Raw genomic sequence first — 18,176 nt, 5'->3', positions numbered from 1 at the left:
ATCAGGTTATTTGCAAGCAAATTCTTCAGTTCAGAGTCATCTTACAGACTTTTTCCTTGTTTGTCTACTTAAAATTTTTTCCAAATATTTTTAACTTTCCCTTCTGTCTCTCTCAGTCAACCTGGTCTTGTTACATCTTAGTTATTCAGTATGTAACTCTCTTATCATCTTAGGGTTCTGTTTGTTTGTTTGAGGCAGGGTCTTGCTCTGTCACCTAGGCTAGAGTGCAGTGGTACAATCTCAGTTCACTTCGACCTCAGCCTCCCAGGCTCAAGTGATCCTCCCACTTCAGCCTCCCAAGTAGCTGGGGTTACAGGCATGCAGCACCACACCTGGCTACTTTTTGTATTTTTTTGTAGCGACATAGAGACAAGGTTTCACCATTTTGTCCAGGCTGGCCTCAAACTCCTGACCTCAAGTGAACTGCCCCCCTTGGCCTCCCAGAGTGCTGGGATTACAGGTGTTAGCCACGACACCCCACCTTATGTTTGAATTTTCAGTTTAATGTACTGCAACGGATAGGAACCAGAAATTAAAAGTGCAAAGCCACAATCTGATGCCTTTCTAAATAGAACTTCCTTTTTTTGTCATGGGAAACATGCTTAGGTGACATGTGCTTAGGAGATTTGCCGTGAGGCTAAGCAAGCTAAAGCTTCCAGGTCTCACTTGCACAGGCCCTTTCCCAGGTCTTGGGATGAATCTAGAGCTCATGTTGACATATGTTTTTGTGATTTTCTCAAAAATTAGCTGTTTTAAGCACTATTGTTTAAGAACACTGTCTCCTTCACTCACATACACTGTCTTCTCCATCACATGTTCCCCTTACGGGATGGTAGGGATGAAGCTAAAACAAGGTTGAGTTGGTCAACACATACAACTGAGATTTAGTGGATATATTTATGCCATTTTCAAATACGTCTATGTACAATTAAATAGTCATTCCCTGGTGTATAAATGGCTTCTAGGAATCCTTCAACCCCTCCATTGCAATGTTTCAAATGGGCCTGAGATGACCTCTCTCTATGAACATATCCTATCGGTGTTCTATCAGCAAGCACAAGAGTTTAGTGAAAAATAAAAAATAAAAAACAGGTTTAAAATGCGCAGAGGATTAAAACTAGTCATTAGAAACGCAGTGCAACACGTATGCATCTTTAAGCAAGTAATTAATGAAAATATACGTTTTTTCTGAATTTTGTGTTCTATGGCATTTATTTACTTTTCAAAATCTGTCCACTGTGATTTCTCATTTTCAGTCTTTGCTTATGTACATAACTTAGTATTCATTTTGTATTCTTTTCCTTAAAATGTCATCCTCCCCCCAGCTTTCATAAGTCTCAGGCCCCACAAATCCTGGATCCAGGTGATTAAGTTTCCAAGCTAATCCTTTTAGATCTCAGAGGGAAAGCCTGTTCCTGGCTCGCTCTAGCAGCCTAAGTTTCGCAGGGCTGGGGTAGCAAAGACCTAGTAGAATAAAGAAATAAAAACAGGTAAAAATCTTTTCTGGGACATGCAATAAAAAGTTCCACATCAGAGAAGCTGAATTCTTTTGACAAGTCTAAGAGAACTGTCATGGGGCCAGGGAACACGGACAAGTTTAGAAGCCTCACAGGTCCAAAAGTATAGCAGAGAGCAAGATGCAGTGGTTGCATCTAAAAATATTTCCATGAAAAAGCTGGCATTTCTGAGACTCGTTTTTATGAACGTGCACTACCTGATCAGAGAGAGTGGTTTAGCCTATTACAAATAGTCAATACAGACACCATATTCACTGTCAATATTGACAAGGGAAATGGATTAAACATCCATATGAATTCAAATCAGGACTTCTAGGGATTGAAATCACTACTTTGTTTTACTTCTATTAATATTTTTACCACGTATAGTTGACCCTACAGAAAGTCTAAATAAAGAGGAAAAAAATGATACACACACACACTCACACATATTCACACACACACACACACATACACATTCACACACACACACTCACACACACACATTCACACACACTCACACAAGTTCTGGGGGTAGGATGATTACTCCTGCTTTATTTTCATGAGTTTAGAGAAAGAAGGAAATGGGGATTATAGTTCACAGTAATCTGAATTTCGATGCAGAAATTGGACTAGATTTTCCAATTACTTATTATGATGTGTCAGTCTCATAATTCAATTTTAAGAAAGTAAGACAGTAGTGCAGAGTACAGCTAGTTTGTGGTATAAGCACTTTAAAAACCAGGCTTTCAGCTACCTGTAATAAGATCTCTAGACTTCTGCCCTACTTGTATTTTGTATGTGAATGTGAGCAAACACTAGGCACTCAATATTAATTGTATAGTAGATTGAGATGGAGCTTGGTGTAGTGGAAAATACATGAGCTGTGAAATTTCACAACTGGACTTTTAATCCTGATTCTGTTTTGTCATGTTATTTAAAATCCCTGCAAATCAGCTTCTCATTTCTAATGTGAAAATAAGGAAACCTGCCTTGAAAAGTTGTTCTGAGGATTCCAAGAGGTGACTTTTGTAAAGTTCTTGGTTATAGACGCCTAGTAAATTTGAGCCAATACTAATTGATGCATAAAATTCTAAGCTTCCTGGGAAGTCTAGTACTTAACAGGCACGTACACATTATCCCATTTAATCTGCATATCTATCCTATAATGTAGGTATTGCCATCTCCTTTTTACTAATGAGGAAGGGTACATTTCCAATGTCAAACAACTGGCAAGTGGGGAGTAAGATGATGATAGAATCTTACAGCCTCTCAGCTTTCTGACACAGAAGCTGCAGGTTAAGTGTTTTTAAATGATTTATTCTTTTCATGTTTATTAAAGTCTTGACCAAACACATACTCTAAGTGTGAGAAATGAGGGTACTTCATTAAAAAAAATTTTTCAGGACTAAAATGTAATTTTGATTTTTTTTCTAGCAGACAAAACAAGTGCTGAACACCTAAAGAGATTAGGGAGTTGACAGTTTCAGACGAAAAATAAGATGTCAACATCAAGAAGCTATAATTCTTCCAATCCATTATTCACTATTTTAATGAGATTTGAGTAAAGAAATAATCATATTCCTTGAGACCAGAAGAATATGTCAGATGAATTTATTCTGTATCCCCAAGTGGCAAATAATATTCTACGATTCTGAAGTCTCACATAACTCTCATTCATGAAAGCCACATTACTCTCCCTCACTCTTCCAAAGTACCCTATCCTTTCTGGCCATTTTTAGCTTCTCCTACTGTCTCTTTTTATCCCAGTTGGCTATGAGATTATAAAATCTTCTCACAGCTAATACATTCAGATGTGACAATAGCAAAAATTTGGGGGTAGTATGGAGTTCTGAGTTTCCTGTTTGGCTAAATCTGGGTTTGGATCCTGGCTCTGTCACTCACAGCTGAGTGCCTATATTAGTCAGGGTTATCTATAGGAGAAGATTATATATATATAATATATATATTTTATATATATCCCAACACACGGACTCCTTTGGCAACACCTCACAGACACACCCAGGATGGATACTATGCATCTTTCAATCCATTCAAGTTGACAGTATTAATATCACAAGTCCACCCCTTGTCAAATTGAACCCATACACGTCTCCTGAAATCATACATAACTTCAAATAAAGACAATAATAAGGTCATAATTACAACTAACATAATACAACTCTCCTTCATACAACCAGAAATGCAACAATCCCTAACCCAAATGCTATTACATAAAGTTAACAACAGTTAAATGCTGATATGAAGTCAATAAATCTTATGTCACATGATAAAGGAAAAAGGAAATAAAATGAAGGTACTTTCCTAGTGCAAGTGTATACGTGCACAAACATGTTTCTAACAGGAGGAGAAGGAAATACTCATGACAGTTACAGTCCCCGTTTCTGCAGCTGGTCACATGGTCGTAGCTGGTATTGGTGACTACCTTCTGCTACCTACCCATTCTGTATTCCCTTTGCCTTCAGCAAGCACCTTGGCAGGTCGTGTTTTTTCCCCTGGTGGAGTTACCCAACCGTCAGTTCTTGACTTCTGTGCATTCGCAGGCTCAACCTCATGTGGAAGCTGCCAAAGCTTTAAGCCACAGCCCAGCCTCTATGTTGGGCCCTTTCAGCCACCGCTAGAGCAGCTGGGATGCACCAAGACCTCAGGCTGCACACAGCACAGGGACCCTGGGCCCAGCCCACAAAACCATGTTTTCCCCCTAAGCCTCCTGAGATGGGAGGGACTGCCGTGAAGACCTCTGATATGTGCTGGAGACATTTTCCCCGTTGGCTTGGGGATTAACTTTCAGCTCCTTATTATTTATGCAAATTTCTGCAACTGGCTTGAATTTCGCCTCAGAAAATTGATTTTCCTTTTCTATCACAATGTCAGGCTGCAAATATTCTGAACTTTTATGCTCTGCTTCCCTAATAAAACTGAATGCCTTTAACAGCACACAAGTAACCTCTTGAATGCTTTGCTACTTACAAATTTATTCCACCAGATACTCTAAATCATCTCTCTCAAATTCAAAGTTCCACAAATCTCTAGGGCAGGGCAAAATTCCTCGTCTTTTTGCTAATACATAACAAGTGTCACCTTTGCTCCAGTTCCCAACAAGTTCCTTCTCTCCATCTGAGACCATCTCGTCTTGGATTTCATTGTCCATATCACTATCAGCCTTTTGATCAAAGCTAGTCAACAAATCTCTAGGAAGTTCCAAACTTTCCCATATTTTACTGTCTTCTTCTGCCCCCTCCAAACTGTTCCAACCTCTGCCTGTTACCCAGTTCCAAAGTTGCTTCCACATTATTGGGTATCTTTTCAGCAGTGCCTCCACTTTACTGGCACCAATTTACTGTATTAGTCCATTTTCATGCTGCCAATGAAGACATACCCAAGACTGGGCAATTTACAAAAGAAAGAGGTTTAATGAACTTACAGTTCCACATGATTGGGGAGGCCTCATAATCATGGTGGAAGGCAAGGAAGAGCAAGTTACATCTTACATGGATGGCAGCATACAAAGAGAGAGCTTGTGCAGGGAAACTCCCCTTTGTAAAACCATCAGATCTTGTGAGACTCATTCACTATCACAAGAACAGCAAGGGAAAGACCTGCCTCCATGATTCAATCATCTCTCACCAGGTACCTTCCACAACTCTTGGTAATTATGGGAGCTACAGGATGAGATCTGAGTGGGGACTCAGAGCCAAATTATATCAATGCCCTTTGGAATGAACTTATGATTTCCTCAATTACTGAAAAGTTAGATTAGTTAAAGAGAAACAACAGTATTTACTTAGTGATAAGTAAATTAAATACTTAATTCCTGTAACAACTCCGTGAAGTAGTTTCCTTTAATATCTTCATTTTATGGCCAGGCACAGTGGCTCATGCTTGTAGTCCCAGCACTTTGGGAGGCTGAGGCGGGCAGATCACGAGGTCAGGAGTTCAAGACCAGTCTGTCCAGTGAAACCCAGTATCTACTAAAAATACAAAAATTAGCTGGGCATGGTGGCAGGTGCCTGTAATCCCAGCTACTTGGGAGGCTGAGGCAGGAGAATCCCTTGAATTCAGGAGGCAGAGGTTGCAGTGAGCTGAGATCAAGCCACTGCACTCTAGCCTGGGTGACAGAGCTAGACTCCAGCTCACAAAAAAAAAAAAAAAAATCTTCATGTTACATACAGATGACCACACTGTGACTTAAAGAGGTGAAGAAAATTATCCAAAATATACAGCTTCTAAGTAGCATTGCTGAAACTCAACCCCCATTTTTATATCGCTAACAGCTTCCCAAATGATGCTATCTGCATATTGCTATTTGTGAAAATCACTTGGGATGAATTCATGTAATACTCATGATAGATCAAGGACTTTCATTAAATATTGGTTCCTATTTGTTTGTATTTGTATAGCACTTTATTTTTCCCAAATCAGTTTAGATTTCTTATTTTATTTGATCTTCCTTGGACAGATAAACAGAAATATAAGATTAAATGATATCAACAAATCACCAGTGGAAATGGTCCGGGATGTGGGCCTTCTGTCTTCATATTTGGTACTTTTTTTCCTTCAAACCTTCAATTCCTCAAGATACCATAAGAAGAAACTTTGAATTTTAACTTTTCTTGTGTTCTCCCTCCATTTTGGGGCTCTGAGGAAAGGCATATGAAAATAGGGCATATGCTTATTTTCATAAAAGGATGAGTGCCTTGATGTTACAGAACCTGATAGCACACACTTAAAATGATTATTTTGCCATCTTTGGAATCGTCATGGCTGGAAGGCCACTCACAACAGGACTTTTCCTCTTCTTGCAATGATCAGCCTTAAGGGAATCTGGCCTGCAGAGTGTCTGGGCTGTGTGTGAGCTTGATGTCAGATCAAGTCCAAGCAGGTTCCCCGAAGCTCAGGCTTTACAACATCGTGTAACTCAGAAACATTCCATCAAGCCACCACCCACCTTTTCCAGTGGGAATCTACTAAAATGATTCTCTTGGAAGCAGTGTGGAAGTAGGGGGAAGGGTGTTAAATTTGTGCTTTTGGAGCGGATTGTAGATGGGTGAGTGGGTGGAGAAAAGAGGGGGGGGACTTAAAAGCAAAGATGGAAAAAATAACCACACTGCCACCAAAATATTCTGCTTAAGGATGAGGGAGTACACCCTACAGCTGTTAGCGCTGTTCAGCATATTTTGCATATTTACATATACCAAGTATTTCCAAACAGCCTTGTGTTTGTTTTAAAATCCCACACGGAGATGTCTGGTAAAGCTGTCACTGCAGAAACTTCATGGTAAAGTTTGCAAGACTATTTTCAAAATTCCTTATATGCATCATAAACTGAGCAGAAGAGTTATTGTCATTAACCACATTATAGAGAAATCTAAACTAATCTGCCTATCCATCAGACAACACTCAGAACAAAGCACCCGTGTTCTAAGACAAAGAAAGAACCTCGTTGATCGAAGCCAATTTTTTTTATTGTTGGTGTAATTTGTTTAATACAAAATGGCACATAGCATGATACCATGTCACCCACTGATCCTTGATTAGTCGTGAAGCTATCGAAGTATGATTTTTCTTTATTTCTGTTGACTCTAATCTTTGACTTAAAGACATTTTCCCAGACTTACTGAGTTACAATTGACAAATTAAAGTTGTATGTATTTAAGGTATACGATATGATGATTTGATATAGGTAAACATTGTGTAATCATTATCACAATCAAATTAATTAATACAGCCATAACCAGAAGTATCTTTTGTAAGAAAAATGATAACACGGGACAGATTTTTCATGTAGCTATTTTCTTTTGGAAACATAAAACGCCACAAAACCATACACAGCTCATTTGAAAAAGATTCGTAAGCTTTCAACAGAAGGAATAGGGGAGTTTAAAGCTATATTTTCCTTTTAGCAAGATCCACAAGAAAGGATAGAGTGTCATGCTTAAAGGGGAACAGATTTTGTATTTTTTGGCAAGATATTAAGTCCTCTGTTGCTATATTTGGCTCTCTGCAAATAGTCTCTTGTAGAAGTGCAAAGCAAAGATCAATGCTGGTGTTCTTCATTCAGTCACAGCCAAACTTGGTATGGAAAGTAAAACAGTGGTGCTTGAGTGTTGTTTCGAAGAAAGTCCTGCAGCTCATTTATTGATCAGCAGCATTCCAGAGGATGGATACCCTCTTTACACATTAAATCTATCAAAACATGTTTGCTTTTCCATAACAGTTTTCCACTGCTTAACTGATAGCAGATGGAGTGATTCAATCTGGACAACAGTGTTAAAGCTTTACCACGTCAATGTGGTCATATTTAGCTATTTAGTCAAATGTGTATAAGCAGGTCAAATAAGATGCTTGGAGACTTAGGACATCACAAGATGGGCCTAAGTTCCCAAAAAAGGAAGCAAAACAATTAAATCGGACTTGGTTGTCCCCAGAGAAAACACACTTCAGCTAGGAAGAATCTGCACTGGATGACCTGCTCTCCACCCCCCAGACTGCTCATCTTACATAAGTAACACATAACCCTTTGGATTCTGAAGCACTATAATAACTACATGAAACATTTGAAATAGTGACAGGAATTTTCTTTACATGCAATTATTTAATGCATGAAGATAAACCCCCACACAAATGCCAATGCAAACATTATGACTTGCTACTCCCAGTGAAATAGTCCTTCTTGATCACAAGAGTGACAGAAAATGACGGAAGTCCAATACTAATGGTTGTAGGTAGAATAGTGGCTCCAAGTCCTAATCCCCAGAACCATTGAATGTTATTGTACATGGAAAAAGGGACTTTAAAGATGTAATTAAGAACCTTGAACCGGGCGCGGTGGCTCATGCCTGTAATCCCAGCACTTTGGGAGGCCAAGGTGGGCGGATCACGAGGTCAGGAAATGGAGACCATCATGGCCAACATGGTGAAATCCTGTCTCTACTAAAATACAAAATATTAGCCCTGTGTGGTAGCATGCATCTGTAGACTCGGGAGGCTGAGTCAGGGGAATCCTTTGAACCTGGGAGGCGGAGGTTGGAGTGAGCCGAGGTCGCGCCACTGCACTCCAGCCTGACGACACAGCAAGATTCCATCAAAACAAAACAAAACAAAAAAACAAAACAAAACAGAACAAACAAAAACCTTGAGATGAAGAGATTATTCTGAATTATACAGATGCAGCTATTGTAATCACATGAGTCCTTAAATATGTAAGGGAGAGGAAGAAGAGAAAGTCAGTGATGCCATGTGAGAAGGTCTGGACCAGGTTGCTGGATTTGAAGATGGAAGGAAGCTAAGCAAAGGACTCTAGAAGCAGGAAACAGCAAGATTCTTTCTTGGAAGCATCCAGGAAATGCCTCCTACATTCTGTAGCCCACCAAGACTAAGATCTTTGCTGAATGTCTGATGGACAGAGCTGTAACATAATAAATTTTTGTTGTTTTAAGCCATTATCATTGTAGTAATGTAGTAATATTTTACAGCAGTTCTAAAAAGCTCATTTTGACACCACATTCTAAATATGGTGGACAGTCAAAAAGCCTGTGCCAAATTATTTCATCTGTAATGCTGGAAAGTCTATTATTTAAATGCTGATTTTCAGACTTTAGTACTTTCACATTAAAGATACGTGTAATAAGAAAATTGAGGGCCCACGGGCCAGGCGCGGTGGCTCACGCTTGTAATCCCAGCACTTTGGGAGGCCGAGGCGGGCGGATCACAAGGTCAGGAGATCGAGACCACGGTGAAACCCCGTCTCTACTAAAAAATACAAAAAATTAGCCGGGCGTGGTGGCGGGCACCTGTAGTCCCAGCTACTCGGAGAGGCTGAGGCAGGAGAATGGCGTGAACCTGGGAGGCGGAGCTTGCAGTGAGCCGAGATTGCGCCACTGCACTCCAGCCTGGGCGACAGAGCGAGACTCCGTCTCAAAAAAAAAAAAAAAAAAAAAAAAGAAGAAGAAAAGAAAATTGAGGGCCCACGTAGAGAAACTCTAGCTTTCTTCAGAATACAAAGTCTTCGAATTCTCTTTTCAATGTTAATCAATCGTAGAAAAGTTTTTGTTTGTTTTTTCATACTACTTATGGCAGAATCCCTGTCAACAAATGTAAAAACAATAAAATACACCTTGGTCAACCAATATGCTTAGAAGCATTGTATTATAAAATTCTCAAGACTCTTGCTGTTATGTAATTAATAGACGCCATTTCATTTACTTTTCCATTATAAACATGTGTTTTATAATCTATTCCTTGCTGTAACATATAGACTTCTTGGCTCTAGAAATTAACTTCTTAATTAATAACACCTAAGATGTTGTAATTTCCAAAATATTTATAAGATGCTTACTTGAATAAGGAGGAAACAAAAAGAGCTTTAAATTCTCAAGAAATGCAGACCAAATCCAAATGCTATGTTAAAATACAAACATTCAATTCACACTAAATTATTTATTGAACAAATTGAAGATAATGACATATGTTTTTATTACAAAGTCTTCCATCATCTTATATCATTGACACATATTATGAGACCTGCATTTGAAGAGTGAATAGAAACAAGAAAATGTTTTCCCAACCCCACAAAAACAGAAAAAATATATAATTTTATAATTATCTTATAAAGCCAGAAGTTTTATGAATTATACTTTTTTTATTAATTAAGAATGACAGCATAACTAAGGTTAATTTTTATTTCTGGAAACACAAAATGAAGGTAGCACAACTGCTTGTAGAACTAGCAAGTCTGAAATTTCACGGTATTTCAATGCAGTAAAATAATATTTCTATTGTTAGTTTTCAGTTTACCTAATCAAATGACAAATATAAAATTCACTACACTGTATTTTTGTTCACGAGAGAATTTCACCTTACCTAGATTTATATAATAAAAACAAATTGTATCCATATCTTCCCTTTAAATATATGTACTTTAAAGTGATACAAAGAATTCACATGAAAACCTTTCCCTATGTTTTATCTCCTGAAAAAAATGTATGGAATAGTATTTTTAAATCAGATATAATATTCAATATTGTACATATCCTAAGAAATTAAATCAATTGTGTAAATAATCATTATTAACTTTTACTCTAGCCACAGCATAGAAAGAAATGTACATCTCTATTAATATAAAGAGATATCAATAGGAAAGTTCACATCTTATGCATATACCAAAAAAACTAATTAAAGTATCTTGCATTTTAAAAGAATTATTCTTATGTCAAATTTAGTAGTCTAGAAATTGTTTTTTTTTTTAAAAAACAAATTGGTGATTACTCACCCTTTTCTAAAAGGTGTCTGTTTGCTTATACAATGGAATTGGTAAAAGTACACTTATTTATAATAGAATTTCTTGGAACTTAAAAAGGAGATTCAGAAAAACTTATTGGATCAAATTAAACTGACTACAACTTCAAGAGAATACTACTTTGATCAATACTTTAAAACTACAAAAGTATTTTTAAACAAAAAAGCACAATAGACAATAAAAGAAATAGAAAAATTGAGATACTTTAACAGTAACGACAATTTCTATAGGCTGTAAAAGTGTACATGGTGCAATTCCCAGAGAGCACTACAAGATTCAAAAGAAAAAAAAACCTGCTAAAAAATTCTAAATGTCTGTGCTGTGACCAATCTCCATGACCAAGTTACCACGGAAAGTAACATTTTGAAGTTACTGAGACTGAGGTTTCCTTATAGGCGCCACCCATGCCCCCAATTGCCAGAGCCATTCACTTTTTTATAGGTTACATATTTGTTTTCAACATCCGTTTTTGAATGGATGTTGAAAGTTAGGCTAAAATTTTTGCCTAGTTTTTCTATAATGATTTTAGTAATAGTTTTAACGCTTTAATAATAGATTTAAAGGGCACTTTGCTCTTTAAATATTTTCAGAGAATAAACTGTAATTTCTCTCTCAAACAAGTCTTTCTTATTCTAAAAGATGTCTTTTATCTTACAGGAAAGAAAAAAATGAGTTTCTAGGAGCCTCTCCATTAAACTGGCAGGTTGATTTCATTTCTGATCCCATACAGTTTCTGCTGTCTTTCCTTTGGCTGCAAAGGTGATCAATCAGGAATTCGAACTGCCATCAATACCCCTTTGTAACTGCAATGGCTCAAGTGAACTCCTTCCATCTTCAGTAACTGACACAGTGTCAACATCTGCTTCCAATAAGGTTGTTTCTCTTTTCCCTTCAGTAGAGTAAATCTGCTGACTGAGATCGTAAATGGTTGTGTTTTTTTCCCCCTTTTAATGAGGAAGATTTTTCCACCATATTTTGCAACTTTCCTTCAAGTCAAGTAAAAATAAAAAAAAATTGGATAACTTCAAAAGAAATGTTCTTATCCTAGGTGCCAAGGAAGTTCGGTATATAACTAAAAATATAAACTATGGTGAATGAATGACGCTGTCCTCACAATTTTGGACCCAGTAATTTAAATAAAATGTTGGAACATGTAGGAAAACTGAATTGGACCTACATGCCACTATAAGGTTAATTTATTTTTCCTTCAGAAATGACACGCTAAAAAGTCAGCTAATTAAGAAACGTACATTTATCTCCTATTCCAGGTAGAAGGAACAGTTAGTAGGAGAAAAAGATTCTCTTTGCAGTAATTTCTTACAGAAAAACAATCATGTATCTATTTGATTGCTGCAGAAACGGATATGGATGTGAAGAGAAGAGACCTTTGGGAGCTCAATTTAATGAACTACTTACTCAACTTGATAGGCATCTGTAGTAGCTGTTATTTATTGAACATCTAATATGAGCCAGATGATTGATCGTGTGTGTGTGTGTATGTGTGTGTGTGTATGTATGTGATTTCCAACTTCCAGAGCCTGTCTATTATCCCATTTTACTCATGAGATAAATAAATGGAGCCCCAAACCACACATAAACTTGTGGCTAAACTAGAATTTAGAGAATGGCCTAACAGCCAAGTTCTTTTCCATTAATTCATTCTGCTTTCTATTTATCCCTCAGTCAGAACTCTAACATACATACTTTCCTTTTTCCACCACTTAATGCCACTGCCCCCATCGGCTTAATTCAGCAAACACTATTTAAAGAAGGGACACTCAGTAAGGGATAGAATACAGGTTCTTGAAACAGTTTCTGATTTCCACTTTAAATTATAAATACAACATTAAACCAGATAGCAAACTCAAAAGCTAGAGAAGGTGACATATTCTGCAAATCTCAGAATAGGAATGGGCAAATACTTTTTGTATAATGAATAACAAGCTTCTCAAAGGCAACTTTCATGTCAGTGCTTAGAATTTGGGTTTTTTAAAAAGTCTTAAAAAGTTAAAGAAATAAATCCCCAATTATTTGCAATCCACTCCTCATTTTGTAAATTTTAGAGCAATCTTGGCCATTTTTGCTTAACAAAATAATATAAATACTCTTAAGAAGAAAGAGAAAGGAGAGCAAATAGAGGGGAAAGTTAAGAAAGGGTGCTTAACTTTCTTAAGAAGACACATTGATTTCTCAAAAGTTTTAGAGGCTCTTTCAAATTAATAATGAGAGACAAAATAATCTGTTAGGTTCCTGATTTGTCTACATTATGCTGTTTCTTAGCTCCCGATGGTTTATTGGTGGAAGCATAGATTCTATTTAAAATAAATGAGACAATTTTCTAGGGTCTAGTTCACAGATATTTAGAAAGCTTGAATAAAATCTGATTTGTAAAATCAGACAAAAGTCACCTTTGTCTAAAGGTGGAGTGGTTTTAATAAAATTGTGGAGGCAGATAGTAGCCCTCAATAAAACAGTTCCGAAGGCTCTAAGTCCAACAGCATCATTTGGATGTGAAAAAAGAAGAGCCAGAGAATGACAGGATTTTAAACTTGGAATGAATTCAGAATATTATGCTAAATTCCAACCCATCCTCTTTTAGGACTTCTAACAGCAATAAGGTCCTAGAAGACAATTATAGAGGCATGCTCCTTCTCTTTCCATGTATATTTTTGATCCACTCCCTGGGTGGCAGTGTACCCCAAACACCTAGGTCCTGTTTTCTTTTTCCTTTTTCTTTTTGAGACAGGATCTTGCTCTGTTGCCCAAGCTGGAGTACAGTGGTGCAATCACAGCTCACTGCAAGCTGCAAACTCAAACTCCCAGGCTCAAACGATCCTCCCGACTCAGCCTCCAGAGTAGCTGGGACAACAGGTGTGCACCATAATGCCCAGGTAATTTTTCAGAAATTTTTTGTAAGGATAGGGTCTCCCTATGTTGCCTAGGCCGATCTTGAATTCCTGGGCTCAAGCAATCCTCCCAAGCCTCTGCCTCCTATAATACTAGGATTACAGGCATGAGCCGCTGTGCCCAGCCTGGGTCCTGTTTTCAAAGAGAGAGCTCACTTACAAATCTTCCCTGTGTACAGCAGAAACCAGGGTCCCAACATTTCTCGGGTCCTCAGAGCCAATAAATTTTTTTATCTGACAGTTACCAGGAGAGACACAGAGCAAAATCTAAATTCAGGGTGAAGACATCTAATTAATGCCCTTCAATTAAATTTGGTGGAAAATAAGAAATGGAGCTAGGAGTAACTACTTTCCTTTTCCTCTTCATTGGGAAAATCCAACTGAATGATCTGAATGAGGTTGAGTATAACACTACTTTCAGATAAATTACAAAGGAAGTTAATGTATTCTGAAGGTGGATATGGATGAGGCAAATAACCCTGTGAGTCACCACATGGGAACTGTTGAATACTTGCCTTTGAAAACTCAGAAGGACACAAGGCAAATCCAGATTTATAAATTCACTAAATTTTGTGCTCCATGTATTTGGGCAAATTATAAATGAAACAATCATATCAAATCAAATTATGGACCAAAGTATAGAAAATTTAACCTGGCTACTCCCAGGAAATATAAGTTCATGTTATTAGTGAGTGGAAGGTATCTTAAATTTGGACCCCACATTGGTAAAAATGTGCATATTGTGTAAAAGAGAGTCTAGGTGAGAAACAGCAAAGTGCAGAGTGATGAGAGTACAAGAGAGTATATAGATCTGAAACTCAAAAGATGGACAGGATATAAATGAATACATAAATTACAGCCAAGGAAAATATTTGAAAATTATCTATGAGAACTCTGCCTAGTTGAACATGCCATGTTCATGTCTAAAAAGTTCGCATATATGATACGAACAATTAAAGATAGAAAGTGGCATTTCACTGAACATACTATTTTATGTGGGTGGAGAGAAAAATGGGAGAAATTTGAAAAAACCGCTTTATGAAGCTAAAAAACTTCTCCAATACACTAACTTTTTTACATGACGTCTCTGGAAGCAGTTGATGGAAGAAATGAACTTTGCCTTTGAAGTCCTAACAGTATCAATAACTGCTACTTTCATAATCTTAATCTTCTCCTAGCAGTGTCTTAATGATAATTTCAACTTTATTTAGATCCTGAGAGCTATATCAAGTTAAATCCTCAAATTTTTAATTTTTAGCCCAATTTAAATTGTATATAACCTCTGGTTTTATTTTTAAATTGTGGCATAAATTTAAAACCTAATATACACTTTATTTTGCCCTAAATTTCTTTCTAAAAAGGAACTAAATGAAGTAAAGCCAGATTTAAATAAACAAAAAAAGAGACTTGTTAAGTTCTGTGTTGAAACTATTATATATAGAACTGTTTGTTTGTTTGTTCGTTTGTTTTAGCTTACAGTGATAGGTGGCATTATAAGAAAGAGCTCGGGCTTTGTAATTTCTCTAGTACCTTCCCAGATATTTTTCCTTCAGATGCTCCTCAGGAAAAAGAAATCTCACTTAAAATACGACTTTTTAAATTGCCATGAATGAATAATTAGAAACAAGTGAAATAAGTCACTGGCACTCATAGGTAGCAAGGTTAAATGCATTTTTTTCCTTGTAGTTGTGTATAACCTCTGGTTCCATTTGTCAAATTTGGATGGGCTAGAAAGAGAATTAGTCTCCTCTAGGCAAACTCTTCATCTGATTGAAAGTTTACGCCAACTTTCTTATTAGTCAACCTCCAAGTTATTCTTTGGGAGAAATCAAAGCAATAAAATATCATTTTTTTAGTACAGTCATTAAAAAAACTTTTCAAGCCATACATATAATTCAAAACTAATTGAGCTAGCATGGAATTAAATCTTTACTGAGATTCAATGTAAAAACAATACTGCATTGGTTTGACTACGATATAGCTACTTTTGTAAAAAGGAAAAAAACTAAACATTTGAGGTAACCTAGAAAGCACAGACAGAGCATATAATAGACATCTTAGAGATAAGCATTTTAAACATTTTTGCCAGTGCTTCTCTGAGAGCAAGTTCTTTAAACAGAACTCAACAATTTTTACAATATTAAAAAAAATACATCCCTCAAAAATAGCCCATCAATGCTAACCCAAACTTTTTGTATTTCTACAAAAATAGATGCACATAGAGCTACAAACTTGTATTCCTGAAAGAATGAACATTTTAATGTGTGGTTCATCCTTTCCTGACAAGGTGGTTGGCTAAAAAAAACATCAAAATGAAACAAAAACTTAGCTATATATTGATAAAAGCAAGATAACAAAAGGAGAGAGTTGCACAGTTGGCAAAGGCTCAGATGAGGAAATAAACAAACAAGAATGCTTTTCTTCAATGTCTAGGACCCACTTTGCTTTCTCAAGAAAGGCCGAAAACCAGTCAACTGCTTGACGCTTTGTCTTCTCCTTCCACGCCTTTTCGTGTCCTATTGCTGAATGGAAAATCCCAACAGTATCTTTTCCCAGTAGGCCCTTGGATTTATGCTGCAACTTAACTCACTAAGATTGTGTGTTTCAGTACCATGGTGATTCCTTACTCTTGTCTTGATGCTGTAGACCTGGAACAAATGACAATGGGGAAAAATAAAGAACATTAATACATATGGTACCAAAAATTAGCATAATCTGCAGTACATCGGATATAGAAGCCAAAAAGATAATCCAGGCAACTGTGAGTTCTGACCTTTAGACATCATGATCTCTAAGCAAATTCTGTGCTGGAGCTCACAGTTTTCAAAAAACCAACTAACATAGTATGTGACAAAAACACAAGACTAGGACAGTGCTATTTATACAATACAAATTATTTGCTATGTTTTTTATTTGCTTGGAGTATGAGTGAATAGTAAATAGCAAAAATGAAACATTTGTAATTTCAAATGGAGGTGATATTGGGAGAAAAAAGACATAAATAATCTTTGGAGCATTTATGCAGTGCTTCAATTAATACTTTCAGTAACAATCAAAATTATTCTTTTAGACTAATGTGATAAATTCTGTGTTATTTTGAAATGTACTGCACAATGGGATTACTATAAACTATGTGAGCGATTAGATGGCTAAAAACTGAGTCTACTATTGTCAGTAAAATAAATTGGTTCATAACTAATAGTCCAGACCCATATTCTATTTATTAATTTACTTACTTTATCTTATCTTCCTCCAAAAAGTATGTAAAGTGGATTTAAAAAATCATACCAGATAGTAACAATTAAAATTTAGAAGTTAAAAATAGTGACAAAAGGAAGGTATACGTTGATTAATAGGACATAGATTAATTCAAACTCAAAGCTAAAATCAGTAAGAAGTTTATCAAAGAGAAAACGGGAAATGTGACTTTTATCTGTCTCTAATACAGTTAAGTGACTAATTTCTGATATGGGCAATTCACATAGCACCTTCAGTTTGTACCTACTCGAAGTTACTTTTTTTTTTTTTCTTTCCAGCTTCACTGAAGTATAATTGAAAATTAAAATTGTATATATTTAAGGTGTATAACAAGATACTTTGATGAACTTATATATTGTGAAGTGATTACCTAAATAAAGTTAGTTAATAAATCTGTCACCTGTTTTAGTTCTCTTTGTTTTTGTACCTGAAGTATAATTGTTTGGAAAAGTAAAAACACAGAATAATAGGTGCTTTTACGTTGTTTAAAACTAAATAACAAAACATGAAGCAAAACTCTTTAAACATGTGGGTAGAAATGCAGCACGGTTGCTGTTGTGTGGGTGCAAGGATCTCAAGTTGTCTTCTTGGTCTTTGATCTAAAACTGTTGTAAACCCAGGATGGATGTCAGAAATTTAATAGCTAAATGAGCCAATTAGTTTCAAAGTTTTTCTATTATTAAACAACATTTCTTATCCCTCAACTAGTCAAAGAATTTTGTAAAATATGGATTTCATTACAAAATAGGACACAATTAGTGTTTGGAGACATTAAGGCAGTCTACAGAACAGACTACACAAAGGGCAAAAGAACAAATAGAAGGAGATAAAGAAGCATCTCATAAAATTACAAGTCACAATCTGTGTACTGTGTAGCATTTGTGTACTGGGAACAAACAACACTTCCTTAATGCCAAAAGATTGTCTCTACTTTTTTCTTTTTACCACAAGCATACTGGTATTATGCTTGATAAAGAAGCAACAGTTTTCCTTTCCCATTTCGAAAGAAGAGGAGGAGAAGGATAAAAGAGGACAATGAGAGAGAGAAAAAAAAAAAGGATCTGGGGTACGTCAATCCAATCTAAGTTTGCTTTATTCATTTTCAAATGGTTTTCTGGTTAGAATAATTTGCAACCTGACATAGTCTCTGTTGGGTAACTCTTGTAATCTAAACCACCTTTACTGACAGTCTGCTGA

At 36.4% G+C, this 18,176-nt stretch overlaps 1 protein-coding gene and 1 pseudogene across 10 annotated transcripts in view; both read right to left on the bottom strand.

The window, feature by feature from the left end:
* Window positions 1-1,214: 1,214 nt before the first annotated feature.
* Window positions 1,215-18,176, bottom strand: part of VGLL3 (vestigial like family member 3) — a 56,983-nt gene continuing 40,021 nt past the window's right edge. For 2 of the 10 annotated variants that reach the window (XM_055259589.2, XM_063630485.1), the window contains exons 4-5: window positions 16,349-16,369; window positions 11,052-11,801 (exon numbers count right to left, since the gene is read on the bottom strand). In XM_055259589.2, coding sequence (XP_055115564.1) covers window positions 11,707-11,801; window positions 16,349-16,369 — 116 coding nt within the window. In that variant the 3' untranslated portion in view covers window positions 11,052-11,706. Of the gene's footprint in view, window positions 1,465-11,051; window positions 11,802-15,400; window positions 15,538-16,161; window positions 16,370-18,176 lie in introns of those variants that run through there. The other 8 variants (XM_055259590.2, XM_055259591.2, XR_008653521.2 and 5 more) reach the window with 8 other exon arrangements.
* LOC134735451 (uncharacterized) lies at window positions 7,154-8,354 on the bottom strand (annotated as a pseudogene).

The sequence above is a fragment of the Symphalangus syndactylus genome, chromosome 21 (assembly GCF_028878055.3).
Source record: "Symphalangus syndactylus isolate Jambi chromosome 21, NHGRI_mSymSyn1-v2.1_pri, whole genome shotgun sequence".
In the NCBI taxonomy this organism is placed as follows: Eukaryota; Metazoa; Chordata; class Mammalia; order Primates; family Hylobatidae; genus Symphalangus; species Symphalangus syndactylus.
This window is presented reverse-complemented; position numbering and strand designations above follow the sequence as displayed.